This window comes from Belonocnema kinseyi, chromosome 3 (genome assembly GCF_010883055.1).
Source record: "Belonocnema kinseyi isolate 2016_QV_RU_SX_M_011 chromosome 3, B_treatae_v1, whole genome shotgun sequence".
Classification (NCBI taxonomy): Eukaryota; Metazoa; Arthropoda; class Insecta; order Hymenoptera; family Cynipidae; genus Belonocnema; species Belonocnema kinseyi.
In genome coordinates, this window is record NC_046659.1 from 60,680,659 (window position 1) to 60,694,481 (window position 13,823).

General features: G+C 28.5%; 1 protein-coding gene across 7 annotated transcripts in view; it reads left to right on the forward strand.

Annotated features, from left to right (window-relative positions):
- Nucleotides 1–13,823, forward strand: part of LOC117168704 — a 44,880-nt gene that overhangs the window by 11,716 nt on the left and 19,341 nt on the right. For 5 of the 7 annotated variants that reach the window (XM_033354395.1, XM_033354397.1, XM_033354396.1 and 2 more), the window contains exons 3-8: nucleotides 5,605–5,700; nucleotides 6,017–6,196; nucleotides 9,031–9,237; nucleotides 9,771–10,015; nucleotides 10,210–10,399; nucleotides 11,718–11,910. In XM_033354395.1, the coding sequence (XP_033210286.1) occupies nucleotides 5,605–5,700; nucleotides 6,017–6,196; nucleotides 9,031–9,237; nucleotides 9,771–10,015; nucleotides 10,210–10,399; nucleotides 11,718–11,910 (1,111 nt within the window). The remainder of the gene's footprint in view (nucleotides 1–5,604; nucleotides 5,701–6,016; nucleotides 6,197–9,030; nucleotides 9,238–9,770; nucleotides 10,016–10,209; nucleotides 10,400–11,717; nucleotides 11,911–13,823) is intronic. The other 2 variants (XM_033354399.1, XM_033354401.1) reach the window with 1 other exon arrangement.

Sequence of the window (13,823 nt, forward strand, 5' to 3'; positions counted from 1 at the left end):
TATATATAAATTTTTTTGTTGAAAATGCATTTATATTTTTGAGAATCTTTGAAATACTGTGAAATTGTATCATGAAAAAATGTAGTTTTTGGATTTACCATTATTTTCTAAGCTCTCAAAATTACAATTTTTGATTTTTCAAGAAAATTCAAAAATTTGTTAGAATAATCTTGTAGGGCATTCAGAAATCAAACTTTTTCTTCTCTTGCCTTTCTTCCATATCGTCCGTTATTTGATTTAAAAGTTTCATTTTCGTGTGTTTTTTGGTATTATGTAAATACTTTATCCCTGGTAATTTTTGGTTTTATAAAAAAAGTCATCAGGATAAATTGTTCAACTTTTTGAATACTATAAACATAAGAGTGTACCAGAGGCCAATCTGATAGAATGATTTTTTTCAAAAGTTATCGTGCTCACAGACAGACAGACCGACAGGCAGACATATTCGTAAAAACCTATTTTTCGGATTCAGGGGGTCTCAAAACGTGGACATTTGACAAAAACTGGAAGGGGGGGGGGTGAAATTTTACAAAAATCAAGTACCTTCTCTGATGAGAATGTAAAAATGATTTATTTGTCATGAATAATTTTTTGATATTTATGTTTTTGGTTATAATCGTATGCTGTCAAAATTTGAATTTTGATTTTTTCAAAAATTCAAAAAGTTGTTATGAAAATTTTGTAGGGCATTCAAAAAGCAACATTTTTCTTCTCTTGACTTTTTTTCATACCCTGCATTATTTTACATAAAATGTTCATTTTCGTGTGTTTTTTGGAATTTTGTAAACACTAAAACTCTGGTAATTTTTGATTTGATGAGAAAAGTCATCAGGATAAATTGTTTGACCTTTTGAATACTATGAATAACCGTACAGAGAATTTTTGAATGTTGAAAAAAATGATCTTAAAAATTTTCAAAATGTGCCCACATTTTGAATTTTTATCTAAAATGGCTAGCTAACGAACTTGACCTTTAGTTTAGGACACTAAACAAGTGTACCAAAGGCCAATCTAATAGATTAATTTCTTCAAAAGTTATCGTGTTCGCAGTCAGACATATAGACATACAGTAAATAATATAGACAGATACATTCGTAAAAACCTGTTTTTCGGATTCAGGGAGTCTCAAAATGTGGACATTTGACAAAAACGGGGGGGGGGGGGGCAAATTTTACACAAATCTAATACCTTCTCTGATGAGAAGGTAAAAAAAGTACCTATTTGCTTTTCAGAATCAATTTATTATCGATAGATTTAAATTGAATTCCACTAAGATAAATAATTTATCTGTATTCTTGTATGAAATATGGTTTATTATTTAACTGTTTTTAAATATTAACGTTAATTTTATTGTTTATTATTATTATTAAGTTTATTCATTATAGCTCTATGTTTTCAAACTTATAATTTATCGAAATACTACTGAATATTTTGTTTAGTTAAAAAAATGAAAGTTATTTCTTGTTTAGAAAGACTCTATATCGACTAAACCATCATCAAATTGAATCACTGTGTGCACTGATAAAAATATAATCTTGGATGCTCTTCAGTACACATTTTATCAGAATCAATTATCAATTTTCCTCTAGCAGTTGTTGAAATACTCTTTTTATTAGCTGCGACCAGGAAATAAATCAACAGGTGACTCTACACGTAGAGTTTATAGAAATAGTTATAGTTATTAATTTAAACCCTGCACTGTGTCGAGAAATATAGATACAACTTAACTAGATTAGGAATATTTTTATTAATAACTTTATTTCTGGATACAATACAAAATTAGTTATATCTGATAAATGAGTATTGAAATGTTCAATATTTTTTAAATAATCTAATATTCTTGATCCTTATATAATATACCGTTAAACGGGGCTCAGTGGAAACTATATGTTGGGTGAAGTAAAACGTCCGAAAAACAACGAAAAAAGTATTAAAAAAATATAAAGTTAATCAAATTTTTCTGGATCTTGTCGGTTTTCACACTTCAGTGAATTCGGGAAGTCGACAGTCGTAATGTCTAAAGTCTATGTATGCTTAACTTATAATTAACTTCCTGTACATAATTAACATAAACCAACTCAGTATAGAGACATCTCAAGGATATTCTCATGGATCATTAAACTTTTGTTAGAAGTAGATTTGAAATTGCTCTGAAGTTTAAAAATTTAATATCAATTTAATAAAAATATAATAATAAAAAAATTTATTTTAGAGTCATTCAGATCAAAATGTTGTATTGATAGAATCAAACGATTGAGAAAATAAATTGCGAATATTATTATTTGTGATAATTGTGTATTTCTGTGATGCAGTCACAGGTCAGTGAATAAATCACGCTATCAAGGTTCGTTGATGAAAAGAGATATCATGTATGTAGCACGCTTGATTGCCATATTGATCGGAATAATATTCTAATTTTGGATACAGAACATGATTTTGGATAAAAACGAGTGAAAAACTGTATGTTACGTGGAAAACCTAATTGAATTAAAAGTATTGAATATATATATATATATATATATATATTTCTTTAATGAGAATTACCTGCAACAAAAATTAGGCTTGGTAGTGTGAATGGTACTAATTCACAAGGTATTGTTTCCCTCGGACTTGGGGTATGAAAAGTCACCTACTATCAATTTTTTTCACAGTGTTGCGGAAAAAACAATCGACGAGTTTCGTACCCAACTACGAGCGAGATGGAACATCATCTTGAAATTACCTGCAACAAAACTGATCCCAGATTTTTTACTGTGTTCTTAATGGATTACTAATATATTTTTCAAAAGATAAATACAAAGTTCATAATCTGTTTTGCAAGAAAATGTATTAGTTCATCTACAAAGTGTAAAAGTGAATCATCAAACAAGTATTTTCATATAGTAAATATTTCGAGAAAAAAACTGCAGTGTGTGCGAATGATTATTCATGAGAGCATTTTTTATTTTATATGCAATGCTGTCACAAGGCTTGAGACTTGTCATACAAATATGAAATAACACGTACTTTGGTTTATTGAGATACTATGTAATTACTAATCTTCTGGTAAATTGTAAATAATTCAAAATATTATATGTAGGATACATTGCTCCTTAAAAAAATTAAATTTTAGCAATATAAACTTTATATTACTTTTTTTATTGCAAAACTAAAAGAAACTTTTTCTCTACTGAAAATTCATTTATTGCCCTTTTATGTAATTTTTCACGTTTTACTTTGAATAAATGTAACTTTCTATGTTTTTTAATCGAATATATAACGTGTTTTAATATAAAACATAAAATGAAGTTATTATTAAGGATTCGATACAGAGTTTCAACAGATGGATAAAATTTGGCATTGAGTTTGAAACCGGCACTTGCACCAAGCTAATCCCTTTACAATATATCTTTTTCACGTTTTGCTGATGACGCAACATAGCAAATCAGACATGAAAAAAAGGAAGTGCATTAGGTTCGAGGTCTATGTTGTATGTTGCCTCGGTTACGTTAAATTAGATAGTAAAAAAAAGGTGTCGTCACAACATGTGAACAGTCTTGCTGCAGCAGCAACCACCGTCATCAAATCCAAAATAGCATCTGATGCTTTCGTACAGAGTACAGAGCCGGTCGCCCACGTGCCGTTTACCATTTTGCGATCTTATGACATTTAACCTGATTATTTCTAAAACCGATTACTTCTGATCTGATCTAGATCTTTTTAGAATTATTTTCCCGCCCAAACATTAAAGATTCAAAAGATTATATATTCAGAATCTTTTCGTTTTTTTATGGCAGGGCTGCCACATAGTTCTTTAAGTCAGTTTTAGTCAATTTTTTTTCTCAAATCACTTTTCTTTAAATAAATTAAAACAAAGCACTATTGACTTCAGATCTATGCATTTTCTTGAATTATTTTGTATTTACAATACATTCTTTGGAATTTTTTTCACATCCCCTGCATTCATAGGATACTTGTGGATTTTCAATTTTTTGCAAATTGACCCCAATCCTTATGGATTTTAGCAGATCCTTACTCACTAATTCTATAATAAATCTCATTTGTCTGAATTAAATTAAATTTTCTTCGATTTTAACAATTCTGTTTGATTTGTTTACATCATTTTTAATTAATCTCGTATTCGTATAAATTTTACCAAATTCTCTTGAATTCATTCGAATTCTTCTTAGTTCATCAAAATGTTACTGAAAGCAACGGAATATTTCGTATTAAAATTGTTTTTAATTCATTTAAATTCGTTGGGAATTCAGCTTTAATTTTTATTATTTTATCTTGAAATATTTTTTATTATATTATATTTTTTGGAATTCCCTTGAATTTTTCTGAATTAACTCCATTTTTTTCTAAAATTAATAGAATAGTTTGGATTGAAACATTTATTTTCAATTACAATTTGAATTCATTCGAAATTGAGCTCTTAATCCTGATTAACTTATCATAAATAATAATAAAAATTCTTGAAAAACGTACATAATATGCATATACTTTCATGTGTTCTTGTAAATTTATTCAATTAGACTGGATTCAATAAGCTTTTTTAGGCGTTTCTGATCTACCCTGGTACCTTTTAAATTTACCTTGAGTTATTAAGCATTACATCAAATTCTTTAAAATGCTCTTGAATATTAATAAATTCACTCCAAGTATAATAAATTCAATGCATTTTTTAAAATATTTTATAAAATGGATGTATCAAGTTATCTTGAATGTATTAAATAGAAATAAAAGAAAAAAACTTATTTATGAAGATAACTTTAGAGAGGGTCTCGATTTTTAAAACCTCGGTAGTGAGATTTTTTATAATATAATGTTTCTTGTACCGCCATTTTCATCCAAGCCCTGGGATTGATTGAAACGGAGGGTGCAATATGCAGGGATAAACAGGGACAAATGGAAAGGAGATTAATGGAAAGGGATAGGGCAAATGCGATTTCTACAATATGATTTTTTATTTCTGAACAAATTACTTAAATAAGCTTTTTGTTGATCAAAATTATTGGAGCTAGATATAAAGAAGAAGATTTGGCATAAAATAAAAATCTACAAACAATTTATAAAGTTATAAACAGTTTTTTAATCTTTGAATATCTATGGACACTCCAATAAAACATATGTTACAAAAAAAATTAATTTTTGAATGTAAGCATTACATTAAAAGAATGTCATTCTTCGATTGTTAGAAACTGTTTAAACAATGTGTTTAACTATGAGTTACGGTGAAACTGATTACCGGAGCATACTATATAATTCTTTTCTCATAATTCATTATTTCGATTCTGATTCTGATATGTACCATTCTCCTATAATTTATAGTTTTTAAAATTTTATAAATAATATTTTATTATCGATGAAATTCATGTTTAAAGCCTTTTACGATGCGTTATATTAAAAAAATGGGTACGAAAACGAGCGTTAGTATAAGAAATATAGTTGTTTGGAATATATAAAAACCATAGAGGAAAAGAAGGAAAAGAGGAAAAACTTTTCTCAACCCTGAATTCGAAACTTGCAACTCTTAAATTTTTTAATAAAAGAACTTATAAAATAACTGAAACTTAAATCATTGCATTATTTTAAATAATTAAAATTGATTTTTCTTTACAGCATGGGATTGGCGTGGAATTCGTCCGTGTTCTTCCTGAAACACACCCACCAGTTTTGTCCAACATCTTCTGTGAATGTGATTCCAAAGATGACGTGGTAAGAATAATATTATTTAATATATTTCTTAAGTAAAAATTAGGTAAATAATTCGATATAAACTGATAATGAGTTTTTGTTATCCAAATCTTTTTTACTGTGTAAATACATGTAGACACTTTTAAATCAGAATGAAAATTATTTTAATATTTTGAATATAAATTTTATGATCCGGATGAAAAAAAAATTTGATAGAGATATTTATTAAGTTCTGTTTTAAACTAGATATTTAAAATTAGATATTCCGATTCACTTCACCATTTATACAATCAAATTTTTTGAAAATAATTAAGTCATTAAATTAAATTATTTTCAGACCATCACGTGCGATTGTGAGGCGACTCCAGCCTTACAATTGAAAGCTTTTCGCCAAAAAGGCGATAAGGTGGAAGCCAGCCATTATCGAGTTAACGTCAACCGTTTCCGTGCTCGTCTCAATCTTGTATGCATCACAGAAAAACTGCTTATTGATTTAAAGTGCGATGGGTGGCCTGAGGTTCGTTCTTATTTCGTAGTATTAATCCATATTCAATTCCTAAACTCTCACCTTTGAAACCCTTTTTGAAAACGTATTCTCTTTTGCAATTTAAAAAAAAACTGCATTTGTTTTATAAATCGAATACATATTCTAATGTTCAGATTGTTGATTAAAACAATTTTTTAGCTAATAAATATAGAGCAAATTAGGTGATATGTATTTTTGCGATTTGCAAAAAAATGGTCTTAGAAGTTAGGTGTATTTAGATGTTGTTTTAATTTTTCTCGTAAACGATGAGAGATACCGCAAAAGAACAAGAGGTATTTTTAATAGAACATTTTTAGACGTGTATAATTTTATGTCCAAATTTTTTTATGTATGTCATTGTTTGTGAGAAAACGAAGAAAATTCTATTGCAAGGAAAAAATTTCTTCTGACTACGAAACTTATTTAGCCAGCATAAAACTTACAAGATATCTTCCTTATCAAAATAAATTTTTTTAAACAAATGTGGCAAAAAATATAAGGGTGGGTTTTTCGAGAAAATTGTATTCTAAGTTTTTCATAATAACCGCTGTCATTTTGTTAAATTTTAAACCCTTTATAAATTTTCCGGCGAATTACAAAAGAAGACAATAAAGAAAAGTCAGGTTTGTTAAAAAATAAAGCATAACATTTAAAATCGCCTAACTTCTTAGAACGTTTTTATTTTGAAAATCAGAAAAATATGTTTTACGAATTTGCTATGAAAAACAACAGATCGTCCCTGAGAGATTCTGCGACTTTAAGTGGAAAATCCTGTCTGATATGAAATGGATTCGGTCGCCTTTTTATTCCATTCCACTTTCCCTCATTTCCAAAAGTTAATCACTGCTAATATACCAGAAACTAGACATCTCTTCTAATACTTTTTTTCGCATCCAATCCCTTCTTATCCATTTCTATTCTATTTCCCTTTTGAATAATCCTATCTTTTCTATTTTTTTATCACATTCTTTAGTTCACATCCTATTCCTGTTCTCAATAAATTTGTTTTATCCTATCCCTTTTTGTCATATTCCTATTTTCAATCATTCCGAGCTTTTCTAGCTCTTTTTATGTTATTCGCCTTTCCAAAAATGCTATCTTTTTCTATCTCTTTTGATAACTTTATATCCTTTGCCTTATTTATAATATTTATGTCTTTCACATCCCTTTCTATCCTATTTTCCTTTGGAATAATTCTATATTTTTCTGTCTACTTGTATCACTTCTTTTATTTTACTGCACCCTATTCTTGTTCAAAGTAATTCTATTCCTACCTATCCCTTTTTATCCTATTCCTATTTCAAATAATTCGAAGCTTTTCTATCTCTTTTGAGGTCTCTCTATCGATTTAAAGAATAATAATCATTGAGTTGTGCCTTTTCACAGGGAAGTTTCACTGTTAGAATTTTCTAACTGTTAGAATTTTCTCATTGTAATCCGTCGGTCTAAAATCCCTCAAGTGTCAATCTGAGAAAATGAGGTTCAAAGTTTAATTATATTATACTCTATTAAAACGTCGTTAAATATTCACATAAGTTTGTCGATTAAAAATAATGCGTCGTCAAGAACATATTAACATACATTTCAATATTATTAAATATGTGTTTTAGCTGACGTGGGAAATTGGTTTTGGACATGGCGTGACATGAAATTAAAAATATTTTTAATTGAACTATTCATAAAGTAAATTTTAAGTAGAAAGTTCAATAGAATGGTAGTTTACATTATTATATTGTATTGCATACCTTGAATTAATGAGAAATCCCCAAATTCTTGCCTACTGAGTTGGCTTTTTTTACTTATAATGAATGCAAAAAAGGACATGGCCTAATGTAATTTTAACGTTTAATTAACGTCACTATTTTAATTATTTATGGCAACAGCTTCGTTAGTAACTTTCAGAAAAAAATTATTTAGAAATAAAGTTTAATACTTTAATACTTACTGACTCTAAAATTAATGATGTTATTTTTTCAAATTGATTTTCTTGAGATAAGAAAATACTGAATAATAGGCACGGTTGTTTCAAAGATAAAAAAAAATAGAATGTTCTCGCTCTTTCGTATCAAAAGGAGCATTCATTAACTGCGTCATGAATTCAAGAAAATAATAACTTTTCACGATTTACAGGGGAAAAATTGTTTGACAAAAATAATAATTGTTCAAAGAAACTAAAATCAATTAAAATAAACCCGAAAACTTGTCACATATTGCATAAAAATAATTTTTGTTGACAAAATTAAAAAAGGACCGTCTTTAATATGAATTTTACATAAAATTGGCATTTTGCATTTTTGAGGCTCTCACCGGATTAATACATCGAGATAGGGGATCAAAATTTAAATTTATTAAGTAAAAATTATTTATTTTACATTCCTTAAGACGCTATACCAAACTTTATTCTGTCAAAAGTTGACAACATGTACTTATTTGTTCTGTTTCTTCGAAAACTGAGCTCCCATTTAAAAGTTAATATTGATAAATTAAAAAAAAATGAATTCTTTTCTCGGAAAACGAATAAATTGGAGAGTGGCTGGGAGTAGGGGAGATCAATCAACAAACAAAAAATTAGAATTTTTAAAGGTGGAAATTTGGACCACCCTAGCCAGGAGAGAGAATGAGAGAGGAATCATTGTGTTCAAAATCGTTAATGTCGTTAATGTCGATCTTATTTGATATAATAAAATAATAATAAAATAATAGATGATGATAAAATTTAAAAATTGTACAAAATCAATGTTAAGACTTTCGCTTATTTTTAAGTATTAATTTTTATTGATTCTATTCTAAATAACAATTAATTATGAATTTATGTTTTATCCTAGGTTAAAGTATCTCTTGCCACAGTGGGAACAATTAAAAAGGATGTGAACGAAAGCCACTTGCAAGAAGTAGTTAACGAAATAGTAGTAGCAGCCTTAAGAGGTACTCATGTCCACCTAAATTTATCCCAGTATTCATCCTGTCCTCGACTTTGGAGAGAACACCACAATCAGACTGGTTATTCATCACAGGGACATTATGATAGCGTGGTAAGTTTAGCGATAAATTGATACGGTTTGTGCTTCATTAACTAAACGAAACTATAGTTTAAGCTTCGTGTAATAAATAATTCATAAATGTATTACATCCTGATCAGGATCAGGAAACCTGCAATCACATATTTTTCTACTTTCTAATTGTGAAAATAAATTATTTGTATAACTAATAATTAGAGATTAAAAATAATAATATTTGTTCATAAAATTCTAATTATTTTACTGTATACAAAAATAATCACCTAATTTTTTATTCCTTATTAATCTTTATTTCGCAGCGAGATTCTGATTTTAAAATACTAAAATTTTCAAATTATTGTATAATAATGTAGGGGTCATTCACAAAATACGTGATACATTTTTTAGGAACTTCTGCCCCCCCCCCCCCCTCCCGTGTAATACTTTTTCCATTGATCTTCGGCAGACCCCCCTCCCCCTAAACTTATGACTTATTTTATGAATGGCCCCATATATGATAATAATATGTTTATTATAAATAATTTTGAAGAAAACTTTCCTTATTTTAGCATATGTCAAATTCATTTATGCATCAACGAAATTCTCATCTTCATTCCTCATCTCCAACGATACAGCAATATTTGCCCGGAGAAAGACGACTCCTGGTCAAAGTCGTCAAAGCCACAAACTTGGGAGGTCAGCAAGGTTGCAAGGAACCTTATTGTGTAGTCGAATTGGATGAACCTCCTCAAAAAAATCAGACCTCTATCAAAAAGGATACGACTCATCCCTCTTGGGAAGAGGCTTTTCTCTTGTAAGTGACAATTTTATATATTTCTATCACAATATTTAGACTATTATTGACTACAAGTCAACCATTTATATTTAAAAAGAAATTGGTTAAAAACACTTATTATTTACAGGCAAACTCTAGAATTAGAATGATAGTCATATTTAAAAAGAAAAAGAGATTGAGTTCCTCTCGTAACTGACTTATTCAATTTTCAGCGACGTCAGCAAAAACACGTCTGAGGTACTTCTAGAATTATTCGACCACGTAAATAAATCAAACAGATTTTTAGGTTTGGGAATTGTTGGAATAGAGGAACTTTTGGCAAACCCTAGCCAGAGACAGATTATTCCACTGCAGGCAAAACCATATGAAGAAGATGAGGTGACTGGGTCCCTGATTGTTGAGGTTTGTTAATTATTTATTATATATTGAAAACAACAATAAATCACATCAAATAATTCAAATCGCCATTTTTTGAAAAATAGAGAAACTATCATTTGAGCTACAAAATTATTCTTGGAAAATAACAAAGTATTTCTCTGTAGAAAAAAACGAAGAATCCGAGGATCAAATTTGGACAACGCATTCTTAAATGTTCAAAATGAAATTGTTTGGTTGAAACTTAACTTTTCTTTTTAATTAACTGTTTTGTTGAAGATTCAACTACTTTTAATCAAATTTGTCCTTTTGGTTAAAAATTGATCTGTATTTGATAAAAGTCTAACCACTTCATTAAAATTTCATTTCTTGTTTACAGATTCATCATTTTAGTTAAATTAGATCTCATTGAATAAGTTTGCCAATTTTTTTGAAGATTCGTTTTTTTTCTTCAAATTAATGTTCTATTGAAAATGCAACTTTTTCATTTTTGGTTAAAAATTTATCTTCTTTCATTGAAAACTGAACTATTTATTTAAAAATTCATGTATTTTGTGGAAAATGAGTCTTTCTTAGTAGAAAATTAATGTTCTTGGTCGAAAATTCATCTTTTTGGTTGAAACTTCATCTTTCTAGTTTGAAAACTCTAATATTTGGTAAAAAATGTAACTGTTTTGTCAAAAATTATATCATTTTGTTGAAAATTCGTTGTTTTTAAAAATTAAAATATCAAATATTATATTTTCCGTTGAGTATACATCTTTTTATTGAAAACTGTGCTGTTTTAGATGAAATTAAATCTTTCGTTTGCTAATTAAACTATTTGGTGAAAATTCAAGAATTTTTTGACCATTTAATCATTTTGTTCAAAAGAAATCTTTTCTGGTGAGAAGTTCAACTTTTTTTTAATATCGTCCTGTTGGATTAAAATTTCATCTTTTATTGTAGAAATATCATCTTCTTTGTTTAAATTTAAAAAATAAGGGTACATATTTTAATTTGAAATTATTGTATTCCGTTTGTAAAAGATTATATGTTAAAAACGTTATAAGATTGAAATTCTGGTCTGTGAATATTAATGGTCAGGGAAAATGAAGAATTTGTCCGGGAATTTTGAAAATGAAGTTTTTCGTCCACCCTGAACGAAGAAAAAAAGAAGACGGTAACCTAGAAATCTTATTACTTCTCTTTTTCTCTCGTCTTTTTCAATTAAAAAATTGTTAAATTCCAATAAAAAAAATCACCAACAAATCTTTTAAAGTTTCGGACGTTAAAGAGGAATTTACATTTTGCTTATTCTGAATTAAATTTAAAAAATGTTAACTATAATTTAAAAATGTTGCAGTTTTTGTTCATCGAGGGTGCAGAAGTGCCTCAGATTGGGTCCAAGCCTTACAAAGTGAAGGAAACGATTAAGCCAGCTTCGCCGACGAGGACGTACAGCCCGACGAATAATATCCTGAGCAGCAATAGTTTAAACTACAACAATGGTAACAGCACTCTTATCTTGTACGACACTACCAGTGAGTCCGCAGGGGGTAATTACCGATTATTTCTATGAAAGGTGTTTACCCTTGAGCTCGTTCATGTGTGTAATTCACCTGTAGAGATCGTTCTTAGCCATTCCTTTTTCCACTTAGAGGTTTTTTTTTATGCTCGACTGCTAGAATTTCTCCCAGAATTTGTCTCATCTATCCTAGCTGCGACATCCACTACCGCATAGTCAGGAATTCGACTGAAATTAAGCTTTTCCTTGTAGATTTGTTTCAATTATTTATATAAATTGTGATAATTTTGACTCAGCAAGTAATCTGGAGTGAACCTTCTCAAACAGGGAGGTTCTGGGCTCAAGTCCAATATTGGACCTTTACTGTAAGCAGTATGTTGTGGAATGTTTTTACAATAATCCTAACACAACCTGAATTCTAAAAAATGAATAGTTTTGAAGATATGCGTGTATTAGGGTAGTCCAAAAATGCTAGGCAAAATTTTTTCGCATGCTAGAGGGCAACGATCCCCCCATTCTATTCCAAATTCGAAAAAAGAACTTCCGTAATTTTTAATTAAAATTTTTTTTTTACATATAACAGGTGCCGGTTTTGACTTGAAGTTTCCCACGTAAAATGTATAGCGAAAAATCACTTTTTTGAGTTTTTAGAATAATTTTTTAGGGTTTGAAAAAATGTGACGGAAAAGTATGGGGGCCTGTAGAAAATTATCCAACGAAGAATTTCATCTATCAGACATATCGGTTTGACACCCCTAACACAACTCCACGAGTACCTGAAACTACACTTAAAACAAAAAATGTCAATTCTTCATGAAATCGGCCTTTTGAACACTGTATTCTCGTATTTTTCTGCTTAAAATTATTAATATTTATTTAGTGTAATATTTATCATAATTGGTTAATCAATTTTTAATTATTTAAACAATTGGAATTTGTTTAAATAATTTTTTTCTGGAAAATTCGTTTTCCCCCATAAAAATTATTACCATTAGCCTAGTGAAATATTTATTAACATTCTTTCAATAATTGTTTATTATTTCAAAAAATGGAATTTGTTTAAAAAATTCTTTTTTCTTCAAAAATTATTACTATTGGTCTAGTGGAATATTGATTAACATTAGTTCATTAATTTTCAATTGTTAAAGCAAATGGAATTTGTTTAAATAGTTTTTTCATAAAAATAGTTAATATTTCTTCAGTGGAATATTTATCAACATTGTTTGATTATCTTTATTAAAAAAAATTTTGTTAATCAAAATTATTACTCAGATATAACTGATAAATTAATTATTATTAAATTAATTATTAAGCAGTAATTAATTATTACTAATAAATATTCCACTACACCCACAGTAATAATTTTTATTAAAAAAAAATTCGAAACGAAATTATTCAAACAAATTTCATTTAAACAAATTACATTTGTTGAAACAATTACAAATTAATAAACCAATGTTATTAAAAATTCCACTAGACAAATAGTAATAATTTCAAGAGGGGGGGGGGGAAATTTACGAGATAAAACATATTTAAACAAATTTCATTTGTTTAAATAATTAATAATTATTTAACCAATGATAATAAATATGCCACTAGACCAATAGTAATAATTTAAGTAAAAAAAAACGAGAATACGGTGCTCAAAAGGTCGATTTCATGAAGAATTGACAGTTTTTGTTTGAAGGGTAGTTTTCAGGTACTCGTGAGGGTGTGTTGGAGATGTCAACACCATATGTCTGATACATAAAATTCTTCATTGGATGATTCTCAACAAGCCTCCATACTTTCCCGTCACATTATTTGAAACCCTAAAAAATTATTTCAAAAACTCAAAAAAGTGATTTGTTCGCATGCATTTTATATGGGAAACTTGAAGTCAAACCCGGCACCTGTTAAAATAAAAAAAAAAAATTACGGAATTTCTTTTTTCGAATTTGGAAT